Raw genomic sequence first — 25,953 nt, forward strand, 5'->3', positions numbered from 1 at the left:
CCCTATCACAATGAATGGCGCCAATATTTTATTTGGAAATAAAGGTGCATTTTTTCAGTTTTGCATCCATCACTATTTACAAGCTTATTTTTTTTTTTTCATAATATACCCTCTTCACATGTGTATTAAAGTTCAGACCCTTACCAGTATTTATGTTTTTTTTTTTTTTTTTTTAATTGTAATTCTTTTTTTTTTCATAAGAAAATGTATTTGGGTAATTTTTAGTGAAGGAGGTAAACAGTTAATGTAATAATGTGTTTATTTCATAAAAAATGTATGTAGATGTAGTTTTACTATTTGGCCACAAGATGGCCACAGTCGAAAAAAAATGTTTAGTCCTAGAAGTGAGAGTGCTCACTTCCAGGAAGCATAAGGAGGATGGGAATTTTTTTTATATAGGAGAGATGGTTGCTTCTGATGAAATGCCGTCAGTCTTTCTACTGGGGACGTAGATCAAGGAATGGGATCTATGTTCCCATTCACTGATCTCTGGGATAATGGGGGCCAACACGTGCGTGCACAGCAGTGCAACAGCAGCTGGCGGCTTAAATGGTTAAAGTGGAATTGAGCCAATGACAATCTCGGGCCACTCAGCAGTTTGGTTAGAAATTGTATTAGAGAGGCTACCGAAAAGTCAGTGGCACTGGAGACTAAATTAAGCTTTATTGGACGACCCTGAGACAATGGATAGTTTAACACGTACGCTTAAGAATTTTTTCTGAGAAAATACTGAGGGGATGTCAGCAGGGATAATTTGGGAAAGTCATAAGGCGGTTCTGAGAGAAGAGCTTATGGCAATTGGAGCAAAGAAAAAGAGAGAAGAAAGACAGTGGATACAGTCCATGTTGGACAGCCTTCAAATACTGGAAATGGAGCACAAGGTTCACTGCACGGTGGAGAAAGGTAGACTAGTTAAGAGAGGCGAGAGAAATTATTAAAAGCCATGGAGGAAAGAGTTAAAAGACAGCAAAGGCTATGGATAGCAAAAGCCTAAAAATACGGCAACAAGAGTGGGAAACATCTAGCAAGGGCTATAGCTCGAAAAAGGGAGAAGACATTTATCCACCAAATTAAAAACGCACAGGGACAAATAGAAGTCCACTCTCAAAAGATTGCAGCAATCTTCAGAGAATACTATGTTAAATTATACAGCATAGCTGAGAATGAACCGGTTACAAGAAACCAAATACTACGACTGAAAATCAAGGCATATCCGCAAAGAGTATCGATGCCCTCTCTCTCTGAAGATTGCTGCAAGGAGCTAGACCAGCCTTTTACCAGGAAAGAAATATTAAATACTCTGAACTCATTCCCCAATGGTGAGAGCCCAGGCCCGGACGGGCTAACTAAAAAATATTATATATTTTTCTCGTACTTATTATTGGGCCCTCTCACCAAATTTTTTAACGACTTACCATAAGGAGATACCTTCCCTTCCCAAAGTTTGGAGGCAAACGTGGTGGTGATACCGAAGCCAGATAAAGACCCTGCCTGGTGCCAAAGCTACAGGCCGATCTTCCTGATAAATTTGGATATCAAGCTATCTAAAGCTATAGCTAATAGACTAAGTGAATATATCCCTGAACTAGTGGGATTAGACCAAACGGGATTCGTCAAAGGGAGAGAAGCTCGAGACAACACTAATAAAGCCCTAGATTTCATCACCTGGGCACAAAGGACCAGTTCACCCTTACTACTGCTCTCCACAGATGCAGAAAAAGCATTTGATAGGGTGAACTGGTCCTCAATGGACGAAATTCTACAACATATAGGACTACATGCAAATATGCTAAGTTGGATCAGATCGTTATACTCTTTGCCTTCAGCGAGAGTTAGAGCGAATGGAGTTTTGTCTGAGGCCTTTCCAATCAAAAATGGCACCAGGCAGGGTTGTCCGCTATCACCACTGCTGTTTGTGTTATCCTTAGAGCCATTACTACGTAGCATAAGACTAAACCCCAATATCCAGGGGGCGACGGTAGGTGAGAGAGAGTATAAGATCTCAGTTTTTGCTGATGACATCCTATTTTATATCAAACACCCACATATCTCTCTTCCCAATTTATTAGATGAATTATCAGCATATGGTAACCTATCCTACCTAAAAATAAATTTGTCCAAATCTGAATTTATAACAGTGAACAAGGACTCAGGAGAAATAGCGCAAATCCAGGGCAACTTCCCATTCCCTTACCGAGAGAAAGCTTTAAAATACCTGGGAATCAACCTCCCGGCAGATCTCAATAATCTTTATAAGCCTAATTTTTAACCACTACTAGACTCTTTGGGGAAAGACCTACAGAAGTGGGATCGAGAACAATTTATGTGGTTTTGCCACATTAACATTTTAAAGATGAACGTGATGCCAAGCATCCTCTTTCTCCTAGGCACCATACCCATCAGCTTACCAAAAAACTTCTTTAATAAACTTAGGACATTGTTCATTCAATACGTCTGGAGAAAACGCCCACCAAGACTGGCTTATACCGTCCTGATAAGAAGCAAAATTAATGGAGGGTTAGGGCTTCCCGATCCTAAAACATTCTATAGAGCTATCGCTTTGAATAGACTTTTAGACTGGACATACGGTCTATCATTAAAAGGGAGGGTAGTCCTCGAGAAAACATAAGCAGGAAGGGATTTAGCAAAGGCCCAATGGGTCCCGCGACCCCAGCGGGGCTTTTGAGAGCTATGCCCTCCTTGGTCTACCAAGCATTAAAGATTGGGGACCTCTTGAATACAAAACATGAGTGGTACCCACAGATCTCCCTGCTCACTCCCTTAGAGGGATACCCCTTATTTTCACCGGGCTTGGAAAAAGGATTCTTTGGCACATGGAAGGAGGACCAACTCATGTGCTTGAGACACATGTGGTCAGGCAATAGAATCAAAACAATTCGGGAATTAAGAGAGAGGAATGGTAGGTTTCCACTAGATGAGTGGAGGCTAAGACAAATCGACGCATGGTGCAAATCACTCTATATACAGCTAAATGATAATGATGCTGCAGGAGACTGGGTAGGCTTATTCATACTCTCTCTCAGAGGAAAGGGCATGCAGTCTCTCTTCTATATAAATTATTGAGGGAACGGGAAGAGAAAAACCCACTTTTATACCTGAGAGCTTAGGAAAGAGAAATTGGGGATACGCTAACTGAGGCTGACATTGACTTAATTTTAAGTAACACTCACTCCACATCCATAAATACTAGGATGCAAGAGTGTAACTTCAAGATCCTGATGAAGGTGGTATAAGACACCCGATAGGCTAGCTCTAATCTACAACTGTAACAATGACAGATGCTGGAAAGGTTGTGGGGAGAGAGGTACTATACTGCACTTATTTTGGTCCTGTCCAAAAATCAGGAAATATTGGTTCCAAGTAATAGAGATTTGCAGGAGGGTGACGGCATGGAAGGTAGAGGACTCGCCTTGGCAGATATTGCTTCATCTTAATAAATCTAAAAATTATAAAAAAAAATCAGTACTCCCACATATGCTTAATGCAGCTAAAAGCCTAATTCCGGCTAACATGGAAATCGGACAAGGCTCCCTCGGTAAGGGAATGGTTCTCAAGGATTAATGAAATTGAAGCTATAGAAGATACTGTGATGACAAGCAGAGACCAATACCATAAGCATTATACTAAATGGGCTCTGTGGCTAGATTTTAAGGATACACAGGACTATGTTGACCTGATGACATAGACAGCAGGATATTTAGAGGCAATATTAATAACGAGATGTGTTCATACTACTTAGGAGGCATTGGATTTGATGTTAATGGTTTTCGATTAGATTAGAGATAAAAAACATTGTTCTGATACAAGCATAATAAACATGTTATAGTATCTACAGCAGTAGGAGTCCTTATGGATACCAGATACCAGATCATGATAAATGCCTTTGGGAAATATGGCTTGTTATTGTTAAAGAGAAGACTAAGATGTAAGTATATTACAAAATCTAAAATTTTTAAGCAAATCTTGTACATGTTCCAGTGTAAAGATGTAAAATAATATCAATATGCACTCCCTTGTGTGGGAAAGTTTATGTAACCTTTTCTTCTCAATAAAAGAATTATATTAAAAAAAATGGTTAAAGTGGATCAGAGGTGAAAAACTAACTATAACAAGTAACTTGTCTATATATCTTATCTAAAGTTTAGATAGTTTACACAGCAAATTTAGCTGAAAACCGCTTCAACAGAATATGATTATTTGCTCCTGTGATACAATGCGAGCAGGCATGTTCTGTTTGTCATTATTACACAGGCAAGCTGCTCTGCATCTCCAACCCTCAGCCTGTGAAAACTCCACTCCCCTCTCCTCCTCCCCCTTGCCTCTGATATCTCTGGCTGGAAACGCCTCCTCCTTTGGGAAAAACCTCCTCCTCCCCAGACTGAGCTCCCATGAGCACTTGCTACATGGGTCTCAGAGTGCCTATGCGCTGGAGGAGCTGTGGGTGAGGCTTGTTTATTTTATAGGGACTCAGGGTATTAAAACAAACAAATAAAAAAAGTATTTGGCTTGAGGAATGCCCTATAAACTATATATAAGAGGCACAATTATGCAATAAGTAAACATTTATCTCGGATCCACTTTAAGAGGGCATCTTAGGGTTCCATGTAGGGAAGGTGGGGTTTCACTGAGAGACGGGGAGAGAGTATAATTCAATACTGCTCACATGGCTGCACTGTCCACTGTCACATGATCTGACAAGGCCTTTCACTTCTGCAATAACTCCCGGGAGGGGGTTCCGCTTTGGGGGAAAACCCCACACTTTCTAATTATCCAGCAGAGGCTTTGTGGCTTTGGCCATTGTGTGCTTTTTCCTGTTGTTGTGCTTCCCTATGCAGCAAGATAAAACCACAGTGCTGAGCTTCTCTTACACACATGGTGCAAATTATCTGCAGCATGTTACAGCAGCCAGTCAGAACTCCACATTCACAGAGCTAGACTGAGCTACTGAGCGTGGCTCTGTCATATTGGCTGCAATGGCTTACAGCACGTCTGCTTGCTACTCCGTGTCACCAAGTAAATCCCAACGGCTTTAGCAGGAAGCTACAACTTAGTAACAAGTATTATTATTATTGCGCATTCATTCTGTAGTGACATTTTGCTTCACAAAGTACACCCAAGAATTCAAATATTCCATCAGATAATTGCCACTGTTATAAATAGAGACAACAGAAGGCATGTGCTGCATAGAATTCAAGGGCTTTAAGAGGTGCGGTACTTTACCAAAGTATAGAAAAGTAGGGGGAAAAAATAAATTGTTACATTGCAAAGCGAGAAGTTAAAAGATAGAAGATAGATCACAAAATGATTGATATTCGCAGTGTGATTCCTTCATGTTGTTTCATCCACCGGGAGTCTGCAGGTCAGCATCTTGAATGCTGGCAGATATTTAAAAAAAACAGACAAACAGTACCACCTGCACTTATCTATAGACACCCACAAACACGTGTGTGTTGTGCATGTTCGTACACAGAGGGAGATACTGCTTGCTTGGCAGCTGGCATTTCCCACAATGCTTTGAGGTTCACAGACAGGAAACCGTCAGGGCAGTGGCAATAACATCACACTGTGGGAGGGGTTTCACCACATTATCAGCCATACAGAACACCTGATGATCTGTTAGAGAAATGGTAATGATTGTTCATGGGAAAGGGGGTATCAGCTACTAATTGGAATGAAGTTGAATAGTGGATTAAAGTTCCTCTTGAAGGTGTGTACACAAGTACAATAACTGCTGCCCCATGCTATAGCTGGTCAGTGGGTACTGTACCCACTGATAGGTAGTGAGGCCAGTGCATGAGCAAGCAAGTTCTGGCAACAAAAGAACAATGCGCTCATTCATTGGAGTTAGTTAGTTTGCTAAACAACACAAGGAGGCAGTTGTACATAAACTGGATTCTCCTGTCTTGGCCACAAACTGCCTATAGTGTGTTCCAGGCTTTGCAGCTCCTCACACACATGGCAGTGAATCCATCAGGAGCAGCGGGCCATACAGCCCCTACTATTTCATTCCAAAAGAACTAAAATAATCATTTCACACTTACCCTTTTCCCTCCAGTAATTGCAACTTTCTGCAGCTTGCGATAACAGTATCTGGAATATGTGCTGATGGGTAGACCTGGAATATAAACAGAAGACATCAGATTACAACTCAAAAGAACCTTAAGATACAATATTAAAAAAAATACTACTAGATGTTTTTTATACTCAGTTTGCAGTGTTCTCCCCAGAATTTTTTTCCAGCCGGGTGGCATGAAAAGGTAGCCGGTTGGGCGAGATGAGAGAATGCAGGACCGGTGCTTCTGTGCACAACTCTGCTTATAGCATAGGAGGAGGTGAGCCGATGACAGCTGGGTGCTCACCAAAACTAGCCGGGCGGAGCACCCGGCTAAAAGAGCCTGGGGAGAGCACTGGTTTGACTTTTATAATTTAATATAAAGCACCGGTGTACTTTCGCTTACATAAGTGTTGTTAAAATGTCTTACACGGTGTCTTAGACTGGGAAATTGCCCCAGGGCTCCGAGCCAGCTACTGGATCCCCCCAGGTCCCCCCCCCCCCCCCCCCTCAGGTTAATATTCCACAGGGAGCCTACTGTATGTAGAACCAGCTCTGGCAGTGCCCTGATCATTAATGCAATGGAATAGCTATAACAAAGTGATGGGTTGTCCAGGTAAATGAGGTTCAGAAAGCCCAGGGGCAGAAGATACCACAACGGTTATCTGAAAGAAGATGATGCAACCTTAATAGTCGACATCGCGTTAGTCAAGATAGTGGCGCCATAAACGTTTACAGGGTCAAAGACCAGGTTGTAGCCTGAAAGCCATATGTTTGGCAAGGCAGGTCTTGCCCACCAGTTAGATGTATTATGTATCTCTTGACCACATTTAACAAAATCTATACCTTGTATAAATCTGAGATGATACTATTGGCGATGTATGTGACATTTAGGGATTGGACGCACAGCTGGAGCTCGGAATCCAACATTTCATTATCCCCCGGTGGATGGAGATGTGTCGGCTACTGGAGCACTCTGGTGACTGATGACTGGAGAGATGAGCACATGGAGTGGACAGAGTGAATTGCTGCATTCCTGAGCAGTGAGGTCACTAGCAGCATTGTCATCAGGAGAGAATCACAACCTGAGTTTCCTCGCTGCTCTATAAGCTCATCGGAGGCCGCAAGAAATATTTGCTTTCAGCTTCTGATGTTTGTGGTAACCGTAAGTGCTGCTTCAAAGGCAGTCATGACAACCGCAGCTACAGGGGATTAGAAAGAGAACTCCCCACATTTCTGTGTAATGTCTTCCCAGGAATCTTACACCAGAGGAATGTGCTTCAGGGCCCTTTTCCACTACCAGGGTTGTGGGATCCCATCCCGATTGCAAAACATCGCAAAACGCTAAGTAAAAAAAAAAGACTGGAAACTGGGGGGACTGTATCCATCAGTACAATCCATTTGTGGTGCGATTTTCCCCAAGCACAATCGTTGTATTGACTCACTTTCTGTGCAATTCATATCCCATACTTTGTGTAGAAGCGCAGGAAACTATATAGTAGTCACACTGCTTTGTGGTTTTCCCCACAATTCTGCAATTTCCAGTTCAGATCCCCCCCCCCCCCCCCCCCCTGCAAATTGTGGATGCAAAATGCATCACAATCGCACCGTAACCGACAAATCGCCGTCTGATCACATGGAGATTGAAAAGAGACGTCTCCTAGTGGAAAAGAGCCCTCACATGGCACTGAAACTGTACATCCATTTAATGTTTATTATATATATATATATATATGTACATTTTCCCTAGATAGTTGGACAAAATGTCTCATTGAATAAAACAGACAGGATATAGGAAAGTGACTGTAGTCACAAAAAGCACATCTGACATAATGAGATAAAAATAGGAACCTGTAGTACTAGCTCTACTAAAAAATTGTGTGAAGTCTCTTTCTGTTTTCCTATACAGCAAGTGGTAAAAAACTAGAGTTGTCATCTATTGTTGAATTCAGTCATTTTTCCAAACGTTAAAGCACGATTGTCAGCCACAAAACCAAATTCTATTTAAACACTGCAGTGTTTTTAAAATACTTCCAGAAATCTCACCCTGCAGTACAAGCTCTCCAATCTATTCAGGAATTTCTCTGCTGTTATTATATTCTCTAAGTCCCCAGGCTCTTTTCTGTGCCATCGCCAAGGACAGTGAGAGAGGGGAAGCTTGTCATCTCCCCTACTACCTTCCTGCTTCTCACTGATTGGCTGAGCAGACTGCAGTGTGAAGCTGCCTAGCTGAAACATGATCCTCTGCTCACTCATGTTTACAAGCAAGGCCGAGGTGACTCAGTGAATGGAGGAGAAAAGAAAAAAAAGTTAAGGGAAGAAATGACATCAGGAGTATTATCTTTCTTGCTGGTGGCTTAAAGAGACACTGAAGTCTCCAAAAAAAATCTTTTTATTTAACAAAAGCGTTTAATATGCTTGCCCTAACTAAACCGCCGCATTCCTACCGCTGTAATCTATTTAAATCCCTCCTCAGTCGCCCTCCCTCTCCCCTGCAAAATCCACAACTTTCTTGGTTGTGGATTTTGCTGCCCTCTACTCTTCCGTGTGAGGCAGAGCTATGAGCTGCAGCCCTGCCTCACACGTGTGTGTCAGCGCGTATCTCCGCCTCTCCCCCGCTCCTCTCAGTGAAGGAAGACTAGGGGGGTGGGGGGGGGGGGGTATGAGAGGCAGCGATCCGGGCTGACAGACGCGCTGAGAGGCAGAGCTGCGGCTCATAGCTCTGCCTCTCACGGAAGCGCTGCCCGGATTGCCCCCTGGGGAGTTAGGGGGGACTTAGATAGTGTACAGCGGCGGGGATACGGCGGTTTAGTTAGGGGAATCATATTAAACATATTTGTTAAATAAACAGATTTTTTGTGGGGACTTTAGAGTCTCTTTACATTGCATTTTATTGATAAGGTGTGAAAATATCACCTAGGAGAAAACGTAGGAGAAAACTGAATTGAATAAGGGCCCAGTTCCAGGAATCATTTACCAAAACACAAAACTACAATAGCTACGTCAAGAAAATAGCAGAGGAACCAGACCAAATGGGAAAGGAAATCTCTGTTCATGCTCCATCGTGTATGAAAAACCAAGCATGTCTTTGGCTAGGCACACATATGCAAGCCTTTCATAAAACAAATGACTATTGGATGAAAATGATTACAGCAAATGAAATGGTTTCAGGTCTCCAAAGTCCAATAAATAGCTGACTGCAATTTTTTGGGTTATTTCCCATCAGTCGTTATTGCGATTGAAAAGAAAATCCCATCATCTCAAGTTTCAGCCTGTTAAGTTTCGGAACAATATACGCGATGGAGGCGAACATCCAGGGTAAGGCAGAATCATGAGGCTGTTTCTAAATGGTGTTAAAGCAACTTTGAACTGAAAAAATGTGACCGCTAAGTCATACGGTCAAAACCATTGAGGTGCCCACTGACTTACCAAGGACATTGTCCTCCACTCCTGTCAGTAATCCTGACTGTCTTATGCAACGTCCACTTTCGATTGCTTTTTAGCACAGCATCTAGCAGGGGGAATGGTGCCTATTTCCAACAATGCCGTGCAGCAACCTAGGCCACAGTTCCTGGTGATGATGGCAGTCTTATGGTGTTCAACGCATCTTCCCGAAGCTATTTTTTCTTTTAATGTCGCTTAGGTGGGAAGGAGCCGAGTGGAGGCGGTGTTGTAAAACTATTTTGGATACTGTTATAAGGTTCCCATAATCTATCGATTTTACGGACCAATCCACCATCCAATTCAATAATTTTATGATCGAATCAGATACAAATCTGTGCTGCAACAAGCTTGGCCAATCAATCATTCATACGATTTCAAGTCAAAATCGGTCTAATAACAGTGATTGATAACAAGATGGCCGTAACAAACCACAGGCTGCTTTCTGCAACTCTCGACCTTCTCCACTGTCACTCCTGTGTGTGGCACCAGGTGCGTGTGTGTGACATCATCACATGGTTCATGGGCCAAGTGGTGGCGCTCAGGCTAGACAGCGGAGGAGGTCGGGAATCGTGGCAGCCCCTGATGAACCATTTGTGAAAAGGAATATATTTCTCATAAGAAAGGGGGTATCAGCTACTGACTGGGAGGAAGTTAAATTCTTGGTTATAGTGAGTGAGTAACTGTGGTTTCCCATTCGGGGGTAATACTTCATAGGAAACAACAGATGCTTGCAAAAAATGCAATACAAATACTCCAAAAGCTTCTCCCCAACTTGCCTCATGTCATTTGTGTGTAAAGGGAACCTTAACTGAGAGGGATATGGATGTTTCCTTTTAAACAATACCAGTTGCCTGGCAGCCCTGTTGATCCCTTTGACTGCAGTAGTGGCTGAATCACACACTTGAAACAAGCATGCAGCTAATCCAGTCTGACTTCAGTCAGAGCATCTGATCTGCATGCTTGTTCAGGGGCTGTGGCTAAAAGTATTAGAGACACAGGATCAGCAGGAGACTCAGTCAACTGGTATTATTTTAAAAGGAAAAATCCATATCCTCCTCAGTTTAGGTTCCCTTTAAGCATTGCCTCCCACAGGAAGTAGGTGCTAAGAAGCAACATTTTTATTCAAAGCAACAGAGTAGACTTTTCTTCACAAAATAATGCGGCTTGGTCCCTCTGACCTGCCCTTCAGTGATTCATGAGGGGTAATATCAGCAATGGGTCCGCTAGCAATTTTTGCATTCGTACGTATAGCTAAAAGCTTTATTTTTAGATCAGTGCTGAGTTTGGCTTTGATCGTGCATAAAATGCTTGAGGCTGGGCTGGATTCATGGGAATGAAACACTCTTTTTTATACTGTAAGGCAATATAAAATTACACAGTAATATTGGCAAGAAGACGCATCTTGTGTTCCAGATATATGAAATGTGGGAAAGATTTTGAAAACGTACAGGCTGCTATAAATGGAATTTGCTGTTTTATCTACACAATGTGTAAAATGCTTGTGGAATGATTCACCCCACTGCAGTAACACCATATAGAAAATTGTAATACCCATAACAGAAAACATGAAAAGCAGAGACAGCTCTGATATAAAGGCCCGTAGAAACTATGCAATTTTCCCAACAATTTTTCTGAGTGACTGTTTCCATGTTCTTGGGTACAGGCACGCGATCATGCGAACAACGTTTAGAGACGTGTGGCAATAACAGCGGATCGGATCTTTGAGATCACCAACGATTCCATGCTGATATTGCTTAAAAGGAAATAAATATGGCAGCCTCCATAACCCTTTCGCTTCAGTTGTCCTTTAAGGAGCATGGGAATAGAAGGGACCCCAAAGACATCAAGCAATAGGAGGAAGAAGAGTAACAGGTCATTTAGCCCACCGTGGGTTTAACCTCTTCCTGTAACTGGACATTTAAAACGCCCAGTTTTTGCTAGGTTCAGTGCAAAACACACGCTTTAAAACAATCTGTTTTCCAGAGCAGAGGATGGGAATAGTGCTGAGGGGGGCGGGGGCACGCACATACATGCACACGGCCACTTTATGCCCTATGGGCGGCGGGGAAGTGGTTAAAGCACAGCTGTACTGAGAGGAATATGGAGGCTGTCATGTTTATTTCCTTTTAAACAATGCAAATCGTCTGTCTGTCTTGCTGATCCTCTGCCTTCAAACACTTTCAGCTACAGACCCTAAACAAGCATGCAGATGAGGTGCCTAATTAGCTGCATGCTTCTTTCAGGTGTGTGATTCAGACACTACTGCAGCAAAGAGATCAGCAGGACTGCCGGGCAACTGGTATTGTTTAAAAGAAAATAAATATATCAGCAACCATATGCTTCTCACATCAAACTCCCTTTAATTCGCTACACATTTTTGGCTTCAGCGGTACATTTAATAAGAAGAAGTTTCTGAATGAGACAGCTAGTCAAAGAATGATATGTGGTCATGCTTAATCAAGCCAGAAAGAAAATATACACGGGTAGAATAAGAACATTTCTAAACAAGCCAGTAGTTCATCTGAAAACATTGATTTTTAAGCTTATCAGCGCCCTTCTCATTCAGTTTACTCTCCAGGATTGATTTAACCCTTCCCCCGCTATTGATCTGAGGCCTTGGCCTTTTAAGGACATTGCTCACTGTCACGGGCATCACATAACACGGCTGTACGTCAGGCAGACTGCACAGAACAGGAACGTTTTACACATATGAGATTTCACTCTTTCGTTATTACACATGTAAAGCTTTATGGGGAAGAGACAATGGAAACTCCCCAGGGGGAAATTGAACGTGACATAACACCAAGCTGTAAGTAACGGGCTGAAATTCCCCACTGAACAAGATTCTGGGAAAAGGAATAAAGTAAATGAAGAAAAATGGATGGACAGAGGGTCCCATCAGTAATCTACATGTAAGAGACTTCAGTTCGTTTTCTGTGGTCTCCCCTGCTTTGCTGAATCCCTGCAGACATTCCTCTACAGAAAGCACAGAAGAGATGCTATGATGTGTAGTCAGGCCTGCCTGAAGAAGCACTTGATTTCCAGCGAAACCCTTCTCCCACCAGCATGATGTAATGAGGCAAGTGTAGGTAAACCAGAATGGAGCACTGCCTCGGCTGCACTACACAGTGATAATACAGAAGAGTAGTCGGGATGTTTGTAAGGCCTCATACACATGCTAGAGTGCTGTCACCTCAAATGATCTTTCATGATTGTGTTGTGTGGCAGTTGGCAAACATTTCCTGTACACTGTATACTTTGGAGAGGAAGAGGGGAGAACAGGCAGAAGGCATTAGCAAAAAATATATCATTTTATGAATTTATATAGTGCAGAAATCTTCCCCAACACTGCGTCGTTCACATCTAGCCAACGCAGATGGCTGTGCAATCGGAACGCAGCGCATCCGATCACACGCCATCTGCACCGCTGCTCTGCTGATCCCATCCATTGACAGTGATGGGATCAGTTCTGCGGTGCGGGCAAAATGCAGGCAGCAGTATGCAAGCGCTTCCCAGCGCATCGTACTGCTGCGCAGCGCAGTAGATGTGAACGGTAGAAGGGCGCTCTATGCCCTTCTGCCGGTCCTGCGTTTTAGCATATCATACGCGCTTCCACATCCGCACGGAAGCGCGTATGATGTGAACGAGGCTTAGACCACAGGCACGTCACCAACCATCTTTCAGAGGAGCTCACAATCTAATCCCTGCCCCATAGTCATAGTCTAGTCTCCTTACCACAGTTGAAGACCATTTTTTTTTTCTTTATAGTCTTTAATACAATGCAGACTTTCTGGTTGTCCTACCGATCCTTTGCCTCCAATACTTTTAGCCACAGACCCTGAACAAGCATGCAGATCTGGTGCTCTGACTGAATTTGGGGCATGTTTGTTTCAGGTGTGTGATTCAGACACTATTGCAGCAAAATAGAACAGCAGGACTACCAGGCAAGTGGTATTGTTTAAAAGGAAATAAATAAGGCAGCCACCATATCACTCTCAGTTCAGATGACCTGATCATCTGCAACTAGAAAGCCTATCTGTACACAATATGTGGCTAGGAAAGGACACAGAGATTTGAATTGTACACTGGAAGAAAACATAAGAAATGTGTTGTTTAATATGTTTCAAAAATGTGTGTTTGTCTCATCAAGTACAAGAAAGTGCACCTGTTGCTTTTTATTAGTTATGCCTTTTCTACTTCACATACATTCAATAAGCTGTGTGGGGCCAAAATTGTCAAACCTCCCTTTTTTCCATCTGAAAGCCCGATCAAGTGATTCCTGGCCATGTTTCAGCTCTCCCAGGCAGCTCTCCCAGAGGGTGACGTCGGCAGATATTAGTGGAACTTATGTGTTCCTTAATACTGTGCAAAGTGCTTGTGCCAATCAGGCTTCCACCTACACCAGCAGTGACTCAGCAGTGGAGGTGGATATGAGTGCAGCTAAGGCATGACTGGGGTGCCCAGAAGTAATTATAGAAATGCCCACAGCTTCAGCTCTTCATCAACTGAGGCATCTGCTTACAGCTCCGTTACTTACATGCTCTGCAGGAACTCAGCACTACAAGGCAACATCAATAAATGCTGGTAGTGATGTAAAACAATGTAACATGGTGGATTTGCGTTAACGTGCAAATATAGACACAATGGCTTAGGCCTTGTACATACACTAGACAGTTCTCGGCTGGGCAGGGCCACCTCTTCCAGGAATCCAGCATGTGTACAGCAGCCCCTGACCTCCTTGGTGCTGCTCTGGCAGAAAATAGCCAAGCCCAATTAGATCTGTGTGCAGGCGCAGACGGCTCGCACTGGTAAAGTGGACCTGATGGGGCTATCTTGGAAGAAAGCCGAGGGGGATGGAGCTAAGTGCCAACAAGCTGACTTGGGGTCCATTCACACTATGGTGATTAGCGGGTGATTCCCGCTTATTGCCGAAACGCTAGCACTTTTTAACCACTTAAGTACCAGCGGTCTCCGCCCTCTTAAGGACCAGAGACCGCTGCTACAAGAAATGGTGAAATAATGGTGAATACCGTCGAATCGCCGCACATACTTGCCGCAATCGCCTTCCCCGCCGCACGTCGGGAACCTGGGCCACCCACTCTGCTGTCTCTATGACAGCAGAGTTCCTGTGAGCTGGTCAGGAACTGCTTTCATTGGCCTCTGACCCTGCCTATTAATGGAAGCCAATGGGAGCTGCTTACATTGAAAGACAGGGGGTCAGGAGACAATGAAATTGGCTCCTGACCCGCTCACAGGGCTCTGCTGTCATAGAGACGGCAGAGTGAGTGAGCTGCGATGGGGAGACAACGGTGAGATCGTCGGGAGTGACGAAAGCAACGAAAACGTGCGGCGTGGGTCTATTGAAATCTACGCCCTGGCAGCAGGATAGCCATCAAAACAGGGCGTAGAGTTCAATCAACGCGGTCCTAAAGTAGATAAAGCACTAGCGCAATTATTTGCATATGGCAGTGATCTCACTGCCGCCAATCGTGGGCGTTTCGCAATTAACGGGAAATCGCAAAACGTGTTGCCTGCAGTATTTTCTCGCAATTCTGGAGCGATCGTGATACAGTGCTTTAAAAAGCGACGATCACGAATGTCGGGAATTGGGAGAGTGTACAGTGATTTTACCGCACTACTGTTTTGCCCCTTTCAAGTGTGAATGGGCCCTTCAGGGGTCCCAGCGCTGGAACAAGACTGGGGAAGAGGATGGCGGAAGCCTCTTTATGATCCAGATTATTCTCCCTCCTGAGGGGAGTACCCCATGGGTGCACTTTTTTCACTACAGGTTCCCTTTAAGGTTGCACCTGGGCTATAAACCAGTTAACGCATGATTTGCACTGTGAAGACACATTACTGTGAGCCTCTTGGATCTGTGCTGAAGCAAAGACGTAAATACCTTCTAGCGATAATGTGCCATCAACTTCTGTCAATGGAAGGACACCTGGTCAATATGTGTGTCATGTTGTAACCAAATACATGCAGTTATAGGTTAGTGCACACAACAAAGATACAGGCAACACATCAAAGTACTCTGCAAACAAATGGCAGGCACTACAGCAGACAGAAACATGGACCTGACATCTCACAGACAATTCTGGCCTTTGTACAAGAATGAGAAGACAGGCCGCAGCTATATTTACCTTCCTCTTCTTCCATGTTCTGCTTCCTCTTTTTCCGAGATTTAGAATTCTTCTTATATTTCAATTCTTGAGCTTCCTGTATACGCTGCTGAACTGCAAGAGAAAGAGGAGATTACATAATAGGTGCCCGTATACCTTGTGTTTTAAGAAAGCAATCATGTACATTGCTGTCATTTCTGTAGAGGGCTTTTACTTTAGTTTAGGACCTCTACAGAAAAACGGTGGGGGTTCCGGCTCTCCATATCTTAGCTGGATACCCTCAGTGAATGGCTGCTGAGCCAGCCCAGAAGAGAGGTCCCAGAGGATTTTGGACTGAAATGGGCATGCTCATGGACACTTGGAACCATAGTCAGAATATCCCTTCTGCTGCAATAGACTAGCCACACCATAATAACTTATATAAACAAGCAATTATTTCCTAAGTAATGACTGAAAAATTTAATAGACTGTGTTTCACTTTGCTCAGAAGAACAGCCACAGCTTCCGTCCTGGATTGTCTTTTGATCCCTAATTGTAGTTGTGCTGAGAATACATAGAAGGGGGGGTTCAGGTTTAGCATGACTGTAGGCAGAGAAGTGAACGTTTTCTCACTGAATTTTCTGCATGAATTACGATAATTTGATTTAATGAATCCATTGCAGTGACGGCGTCCAGCCCTGCGGTAATTTATGCTGAGTGGACTTATTTTTACATAGATGACATTACTTTTGGAAAAAAGCAAGCAGGATAGCTGAAAGGGCAGTAAAAGGTAGTGAAAACAAGTTTTTAATGAATGTTACGGTAAATATAGCCAGTAAAGCCGAAAAAAACTCATTTCAGGTTCACCGGACACCCTTTTTTTCCTAGGTGTCCTTTTTGCATACATGAGTAAATTCTGAGTAGAAATGAACCCTTTATGCTAAAGAAATCTAAAATACAGAAAATGCAGCGAGAATCATGAGATAGATTTGATCATTGAACTGTAAATATTTGGGATTGGTTGGTTGTAATGTAATATAATTTCCGTTTGCTGGTTCTCTCCATAGATTCTCCTCCAGGAGATGTTTGGTGGGATAAAATGACCGTTTTTATTTCCAACCAACCTTCTGAGGGAAAGATCCTGCCACATCCTCCTCACTTCAATGTTACCAGTGGCTGCTTAGAAGACCATGTGACTCCCTTCAGAACATGTCGGTAGGGATTGGAACTTGATTTCTCATTCTGTTGCTATGTTGGCGGAGGCGGGTTTACGGAGCGGTGCATGAGGGGTGTTACAGAGCAGGTGGGGTGAGTGGGGAGAACAATGCCCTCAAGCCAGTGATTAGCCAAGTGAATCCACCAGGTGAAACACTCGCCAACACTCCTGGGGGATCAGGGGCCGGTGTACACAGCTAGTTCAGCCTGCGGCTTGATTGTCTCCCTCCCTTCGGGAAATGAGAACACGGGGAAGGATTGGGTAGTACTCACCCTATCACACTTTCCAGCAGCAATCACCAAGGAGACAGCAGCATCATGTGACAAGCTGGTAGGTACTGACGACAGGTCCTATGGCATAGTTTGCACAGCCCTGTGCTAGATTCTTAGATGAGGTGGCTTTACCCTAGCGTGTGTACGTAGCTTTAGTCATAGCACAGATGGCTGTTAGGGAAACCTAAAGTGAAAGGAATACGGAGGCTGCCATTTGTGACTTCTATTCCTAAATCCTGCTTGCATGAACGTTGTGCTGGTGTCTCTGTCTCTAATCCAACCAATCCCTAAACATGAATGAGAAAGCAGGTCAAGTGTTCTGACTCTCACTCCCTGACCTCATCGGCTGCATGCCTGTCAGATGTGTGTGATTCAAACCCTGCGTGCCAGCATGGTGACTAACATTTCTAAAATAGCGAGCAAATAGGACAGCCTTCATATTCCACTCACTTCAGATTCACTTTAAGTTGTTACTCAAACTTGAAAGGGCTTAAAGTGAACACGAGCCAAAGCTGTGGTTAAAGAGGATATACTTACCTAAGATGAGGGAAGCCTCTGGCTCATATAAAGGCTTCCCGATTCCTCCTTGCGGCTGTGCAAGCATGACCGCACCTGCGTAATAACTCGGAGCCACTAATGCACGAGTGGCCCTGGCTTACTGCCCAGGCATGGCCATACCCACACAGGTGCAGTATGATCAGATTCCTGACAATCCCTTGTTGGAAATCTTTGGGGGTCAGCAACGTGGGACCGAAGAACGCCATGGGAAGCATCTATAGGATCTAGAGTCTTCCTCATTCTTAGGTAAGTATTCTCTTTTCTGACCTGAGCTATGGTTCATTTACACTCTAACAACTCTTTTGGTGTTTGGTCTCTGAGGAAGCAAGCGAGGTTTGCAAAACGAGATGTTAGTAAAAAAAATAAAAATACAATAAAACCTAAGAATAGAATAAATTGGTGTTTTGCATTGCAGCTCAACTGGCACCCAGAACCTGTTTTCTACAGTATTGGGATCTTTTGGGTTCTTACTGCTGTCTTTGTTCACACTCGTCCTGGATCAACGAGTTACAGCAGATCTGATGTAAGATTCTGGAGAGATTTGTCAGGACTGATAATAATTCTCTCAGATGCGGACATAGAAAACAAAAAAAATCTACCGCATAATTCTAATTCTCTGTTTCTATTCTATCAAAAATGAAATAAAATGTATTTTCTGGGGTTGGGCTTTAAAGCCTCGTACACATGGGAAATAAAAATTGTTAAAAATGAACAATGAACGACTCAGAAGTTGTTTGAAAATCAAAAGCACAAACATGATAAACAAACAACTCACAATGGTGCTCAGGCATTCTGAACGGCCAACATGATCACTTTGGCAGATAATCGTTCAATTTTTAAATGATGTGTCCATGAAGTGTACGACACGTCCCCCTATATCCTGTATTGTTTAGCAATCCTATTGGTTAACAATCATTTGGCATTTTGTTTGCAGTCTTCCTCTGTCATTCATATCACATCTCTTGACACCTTCCATATCTGATCATGGAATGGTCGTTCATCAGCTACGACTAAGGACCCGGAAGGGTCAGAAACGCGTCAGCTTGCATGCTGTTCAATTTTTGCTATTTTTCTACGAGGATTCAATAAACATTAATTAATTTTATTTTTCTATATGGAAGGTATGCAGAGGAATCTTTTGAATGGTCGTTCATCGGCTGTTTTATACAATTTTATCTTGGGATGTGTAAGTTTTAACGAGGGTATCTATATGAGGATCTCATTTTCTTCCTAGCTCTGGTGAACACTACAGAGGAAGTGAAAACGTTGGCATGCACATCTTAAATCAGTGTAATGATCTGCTGTACATTCCAAGCATGTGGGCAAACTCATAATACTAACATGGAATTTGTGAACGTAAATAATTCTGCAACTGAGAAATTTTTCTCTGACTCCGTAATTCCCTCTTGTTGTTCTTACCTGCCCAGCAGATATCAGCCTTTTTCTTTGAACTGCAGGCTTCGGCTAAATACAGGTGAGGAGTAAACATCATGCACTGAAACATGACACACAGGCAACCTCCGCAATGCGACATCAAGTTAAAACACTATTGCCAATCTTCCAACAAGTCCACCACAGGCACAAGCATGTTAAGACACCAAACATATAATCTCGTTACACAAAATGTTATGTTCACTTCACACGGGTCATGCTTAATATTGTATGTGACAAGCTTATGGTCTGAAGACGTTCTCCACCTGCAACCATCTGCTTCAAAACTTTGAGTAGTACAGTGGAATTCTCTCCAAAAGAAGCTAACAAAAGCAACAGTCTGTCCTACAGGCTCATTTACTTGGTGGACCACGTTAGTTCATTCTAACATTAATGCTATATTAACAGACAAGCCTACCAAATCCATGTTTTCATCTGCATTCATAAAATCTGAGCTCTTGCCTCCTCAGGGTTGGAGAAGGCCTGGTTTGAGAGAGGAGGTAATTCCTTTATACCGAAGGATGACGAATCAAATAGCATAACAGAAGAAGTATAGAGGAGGCACGCTATCCTCCTATTTCTCCATTTGGCATATTCACACTCCATAGAGCCAATTTAATCCAAGTCATGCACTGATGAGGATCAACCAATCCGAAACAGTCTGTTGTATGCATGTTGGATTATTGTGGCAATGACAATTAACAAACTGACTCATCATTGCATTCCAGCGGCTCTAGAGGCGTGGTTAGCTTACGGGGACAACAAAAGATGATTTGCATATTCAGCAGTGATTCATCGTGGGAGACATCATTTGCTCACTCCAACCTGAATTTTCGCAAATACCTTTTGTTTTAAGAAGGCAAACTTTTGTTTCACCTGAGGTAGCCGAGTCTAATTCTTCCCAAAGTATGATGTTTAGCAACTCAAGTTGAATAACTCTCTCTGGTTTACCTATTACCGGTAGTTGTTTTCTTTAGGAGGCAAGTAACCCCCTCATCACAAACTACAGTATATACTGGGTATTACTTAGAAGATTACCCTACACCTATGTGTAGGGTGGTTCTGTAGAAAGGTCCACAGTCATTCCGTTTGCCTTGAGTCACAGCATTGGTACATATCTCATAGTTCTCATCAGTATTATCCTCTCATGTTTGATGCTAAAATACTAGGTTGAGGCAAGCTATGCTGAACGATTAAGCAGGACTCATTGACAGCTGTACCCTTTGGACATCAACCCTCATCTCGCAGAAACCGGACAGAATTTGTAGCAATCTTTACTGCCAACAACACAACAACAATCCACACATAATATGTAATCATTTGATGATATGCTAAATAATTCATACTCTGGAGTAGCCTTTCAAAGTTCCCAGTGGAAAATTGTATGAGTAAGTGTAAAAATATACAGCGAGTCAGCCACGGGCCAGCGGCTGTTTTCAGCGCAGACCTCCAGGAATGTTTCCTCCCATAAGCAGCATACATGCTGCTGTGTAATTACAGTGTGTATAAATAGCAAGAGACAATTTTTTGTCTATTTTGATCTCGGTGTGAAGACAGCCACCCATATTATATAAAGGATGTGCTGCCCCCTGATTACAGAGCTCCTGCAGATTATACGGTCTGCTTCTGTCTAACAGGGCGCTGCTTAATTGCACCTGGTGGTGTTAACTGCTGGTAACATGAATAGGACAACTTCAGGTGTAAGGCCAACCCAAAACTAACATTTGAGATTGATGATAGACTCTGCATGTAGTGACTCTGATGTAAAGAGGCCCTGTAGTGACACATAGTAGAATGCAGTAAATTAGGACTTGGTTGGCTAGGGGTGCTGGTTCTAAGTTTAAAAAAGTTTGGATTCCTTGGTTGAAAAGTAATGATTTGATTATTACTAATTTGAATATCACACCTAATATAATTTTATCATCTGAACCAAGTCTGACTAGAAACACACATAATGCTTCGAGATGCACTATCGCCGTGCACTGGGAGCAATGCTTGATTTTCCATAACGGGGGAAAAAAAGCCGCCGCTGCTTTTTACGCACAACGCATTTGATTCCCTATTGCCAACAGTCAGCTGTTCTCAGCTGGCTGCCAGTTAAAAAATGGAGATTTGTCCGCAGAAAAATGCTGCCATCTTTCCATGGGTTCAAGTGAGACTCCTACCTTAGAGATCAGGAGGACTGAAGCACTTTAAGTCCGCTAGGAGAACAGCGCAATATAAATGTTATTTGTCTCGCCTTGACTGCCAGGCAATTGAAAATAAATATGGCAGCCTCCATATCCCTTTCACTACAGGCGTCCTTTAATAAGGCAAAGTAGAGATCGCTGCGGAAAGATGATAATGTTCAAAGTGCTGATGCAGTGATGTCATAAGTTCAGAGCAATGAAAGCTAAATTCTGATTGGCTGCTAGGTGTTGCCCTGCCTTTGCTCTCTGCTCTTGGACCAATAAAACAAATCACAGAATTTACACATAGCAATAGATGAAGTGCAATGACTCAAAAATGCAGTGACCTTACTAAAACATTTCATCATACCATAGAAAAAGCCACAATATCGTGCAAACTTTCTGTGCGTTAGAATGCATGTTGCAGGAATAAAATGACAATAAAATGGGCAATAAAACTGCAGGTCTGCACAGCATCTGACAGACTTTATATATCAGGGCTGTTATCTACAACACTGTAACACTGTAAGTCTAGACTGCGTATAACAAGGTCCAGCTGTCATGAGTACCGTTTCACAATACACAGTATATGCGCAGATTAGAAAGCATAAAAACTGGGACTCAGGGACTCTTTTGGCACTAAAGGGCCACTATCGCAAAAATCATAAAATTTAAAATAAATTTAATCGCACAAACAAATAAGAAGTATGTTTATTCTAGAGTAAAATGTACTATAAATTATTTCCCCCCCATCTTGCTGGCATTTACAATAGGCTGTAAAGATCTGACAGGTTTTGGACTAACCCATCTCCTAATGGGGGGGGGGGGGGCTCTCAGGGTTTTCTTTCTTTTCAGAAGCACTTAGTGAATAGAAGTTGCTCCATCTGACTGACACAGTAGTGTGCAGTGACCAGGGAAGCTGGCTAGCAACTTTGCAGTCCTTTTCAGTGAGTGTCTTTATAAAGAATGAAGGCCATGCAAGAATTCTCCCCCTTAAAGAGATGGACTAGTCCAAAACATGTCTGTCAGATTTTTACCACCTACTGTAAGTGGCAGCAACATAGGAGAAAAGTATTTATGGCTCATTTTACTCAGGGAGAAAAGTATGTTTTTACATGTATTTTACATTTTTTGTGATAGTGGCCCTTTAAATGGTCAGTTAGATTAAAATGAATACAGTAATTCAGGTATATATGTACTGAACAACTTTCTGTCTTTTTTATATATGTTAGGAAATCCACCAGGGAGCTCTCCAAACCAAGTTTCCGGTTCTGTCTCCTTCTGTGGACACTGCAGAGTTTCACTCCTCGTGCTGAAATAAGTGATCTCACTCATCAATCTATATATGGGTTCTTATGAAGTGCTGCCCGGTGGAGCAGGAGATTTGGGTGCCGGAGGTGCCACAGAAGTTTGGCCACCGCCTTAGCTGGCCCTAGAAATTACGGCTATACGAGGAAATGTGGGTGCTGAAGGCACATGATAAAATAACAAATTTCCCCACTAAAGCTATAATTTTTATGGGTGCCTATGCCGGCAACCTTCGGGAGGTGTTTTTGCTGGCTAAAATCATCAAAACAGTTACTGCACTTGATGCACTTGAAATGTGTTGCATTGTTTGGAGTGTTTCGATTAAAGAATTCTTTAACTGAATATTGACTGTTTAAATCGGGGAGGTAAGTCCATCACTACCTCCCTATTTAAACTGGTTTAAACTTATTTTATTCTATTTTGGTGTCTCTGTTTTAGAAACTACTAAGTTACTAAAACAGGTACCTCCACATTTTTTTGTTTAACTAAAGCCACGGCTATTCATCTTCTGTTCAGCGTGTGAAATTGGTTCGGAGGGAGGCGGCGTCTAGCGCTTCATACAAATTCCTGGAGGTTTGCTTCAAAGAAAGTTAAAATTTCAAGATAAGAAAGTAAAACTGAATAGACAGAAATGATAAGTCTGGTTTGTATATCTTACTGACCAAAATGCACTCAAAACCAGTGGGTTGCTGATCAAACTGAAACATTTTTCATGTACTCATGACCAAAAGAACTGCTATGCAGATACCAACATCAGTTTGAGAAACAATTGACCGCCCCAGATTGCTAAACGATTATCAATTGGACACACTGGGAAACTGATGACCGGCTTACCTACATGGTTACAACATAAAGCCAATGAATGAGGATGATTGAATAAGTAAGAAACAAACAGGGAACACTTACTGTTCTGATCGCTGACATCATCCAGGTGTCTGTAGATGTAGCCTTCCAAGTAAGACTGAAACTTTGGAGAAGGAGAAAAGAACCCCAGGCTGATGGCAATAAGCTCCCATCCCAGAGACAGGCTCTTGTAGGACATGTTGTTGGTGGTTTGCCTCACCAGCTGCATGTACAGCTCATCCCGCAAACCCTGCAAGGTCCAACATTTGGTGACCAGTACCAGCGCAACGTTGTTTTTCTCCACCCGGGCCTGGCGGTCTCCCATGTAGATCTGCACTAACTTGAACATCTCACAGGCCTCTTTCTTGATGATGCGATTGCTGGTGATCAGCATGGGCTTCTTGATGGAGCCACCGTTCCAAGACAGCATGTTGGAGATGGAGAGCCTTCTGCGGAAGATGCCTTGCGTGTGCATGTTGAGGTTCTTCGAGGCCCAGTCTGCCATGCTGGTTTGGGAAAGTGGCTTTCTCAAAGTAGTGTAAGGAAACTGGTACGCGGATCCAATCGTCAGCTGTCCACGCATGTCAGAGGTCGGAATGGCCTCCAGCGTTCCACTCTGCAATAAGATGGTACAAGATAAGTTGGATTGAAGCCTCAAGTAAAAATGAAACAACGACCTTCCAAAAAGTATTTTTTAAAGTGGACCTGAACTCTTGCACAGGACAGAAGGAAAACACAGAGAAATGCACCGGGTATCTATTTCGAGAGTTTAGCCTGTCCAATTCCCCCTCATCGCAACTGTAACCTGATCTCTCAGCTGTGTCAGCTGGCTGCCTCAGCACTGCAGCTAATTTGTAAACGCAAGAGGTTAACCCTATGTCTGCTTATATGAAAGCAGGAAGTAGACACACTACAGATTTATTGCCAGATTTGTATCAGCTGTAACAAAGAAATGTTTTTTTCCTTATTATGCTTATGGTTATTCTGCTGTTGCTTATCTTTTAGAGCAGAGAGTAAGTTCTTAATTCAGGTCCACCTTAATGACAGGTATGTATTTGTATCAAGGAATACTGATTCTTTAATTACAAGCATAATGCATGCTAAAATAAAACAAAAAAGTATATACCTTTATAAAATAAAAACATCAGCTCCTTAAAAAGTACCAGCCAGCTTCTAAACTGAGCAAAATGTTTACAACTATCTTGATTTGTCCACTTGTGTGTGTCCAGGCTCTAAATTCTGGAGCAATGCAGATTTCACCATCTCCAGAGTGGACTGGCTGGACTGGATGGGCAGTCCTATTCAGTCTTCCCATCCAGTTCTCTATGATCCGGGGTTAGTGACGGCAGCGTGCCTTCAGCCCACTCTCAACATGCTGGCACCTCTAGGCTTCTGCCTAGTGTGCCTAGTGCTAAATCTGGCTCTGTGTACGTAGCTTAAACAATTCCAGAAAATTAAATCGGGAGGTCATCGGCTGCCACTCTCCTGACCACATACATTGTTTAAAGGGTCACTTAAGACAACTGAAAAAAATGAGTTTTACTCGCCTGGGGCTTCTATCAGCCCCCTGCAGCTATCCGGTGCCTACGCAGACTCGCTCCGATGCTCCTGGCCCCACCGGCAGCCACCTCCGGTTTCGGCAACAGGAGCCGACAGGCGTAATAGCGCCCTCTATGCTGCTATATGCTATAGCAGCATAAAGTGCACTATTTTTTGGCAGGAACGCAAAGAATCGAGTTCCCGGCGTGTCGGCTCCTGTCGCCGAAACCGGAAGTGGGTGCTGGCGGGGCCAGGAGCATCGGAGCAAGTCGACGTAGGCACCGGACAGCTGCAGGGGGCTGGTAGAAGCCCCAGGTGAGTAAAACTCATTTTTTTCAGTTGGCTTAAGTGTCCCTTTAACTGTTGCAATATTGCTGCTCTGGACTAACTTGCCTTGCTGTGCTATGAGCAATTTTTCAGATTTCATTTAGAAATGGATCTGCAAGTGCTAAGCACATGGCCTCGAGGGGCAAATATACAAGACTCTGACTAGGCTTATATCCAAACACAGAAATTATAACCTCAAAAAACACTGCTGGCTGATGAGCATAAGAACACAGGCTAATGACTCAGAAGCGTACACCTTCACTGCATACTGTTTTACAATGAAGGAACATGAGGAAAGTGATATATATTGTATTATTTTGCGGTTATAATATAGTGTTTAAGTGATCCTGTAGTGAGATAGCAAAAGAAGTACAAAAATACATGTAATGTTAATGCATGGAAGGGGGCACTACAGGAACACTGGATTGAATTAATACCTCAGACACTAGAAACACTTGGGGTAATGACTTTAGGCTTGCAAGCTTACAATCTAGAGGAGAGTGTGGTTGAATACACTAGGCAAGGTAACAAAGCAGCTGAGCAGTGGTCCTCAAATGAAGGTCCGCGAGCCGAATGTGGCCCCCCCAAGGCTTTTTCACCGCCCCCCTCGCACAAAATGTATTACTTATAGATGCGATCAGCTACATCTTTAAATATTGGTGGTCTGCATATA

At 43.0% G+C, this 25,953-nt stretch overlaps 1 protein-coding gene across 7 annotated transcripts in view; it reads right to left on the minus strand.

The window, feature by feature from the left end:
• LOC137542203 (rho GTPase-activating protein 39-like) overlaps positions 1-25,953 on the minus strand; it is a 246,130-nt gene that overhangs the window by 22,456 nt on the left and 197,721 nt on the right. For 6 of the 7 annotated variants that reach the window (XM_068263943.1, XM_068263940.1, XM_068263945.1 and 3 more), the window contains 3 exons: positions 23,478-24,030; positions 15,661-15,753; positions 6,063-6,136 (listed from right to left, as the gene is read on the minus strand). In XM_068263943.1, the coding sequence (XP_068120044.1) occupies positions 6,063-6,136; positions 15,661-15,753; positions 23,478-24,030 (720 nt within the window). The remainder of the gene's footprint in view (positions 1-6,062; positions 6,137-15,660; positions 15,754-23,477; positions 24,031-25,953) is intronic. The other variant, XM_068263946.1, reaches the window with a different exon arrangement.

This window comes from Hyperolius riggenbachi, chromosome 12 (assembly GCF_040937935.1).
Source record: "Hyperolius riggenbachi isolate aHypRig1 chromosome 12, aHypRig1.pri, whole genome shotgun sequence".
NCBI classification, from domain to species: Eukaryota; Metazoa; Chordata; class Amphibia; order Anura; family Hyperoliidae; genus Hyperolius; species Hyperolius riggenbachi.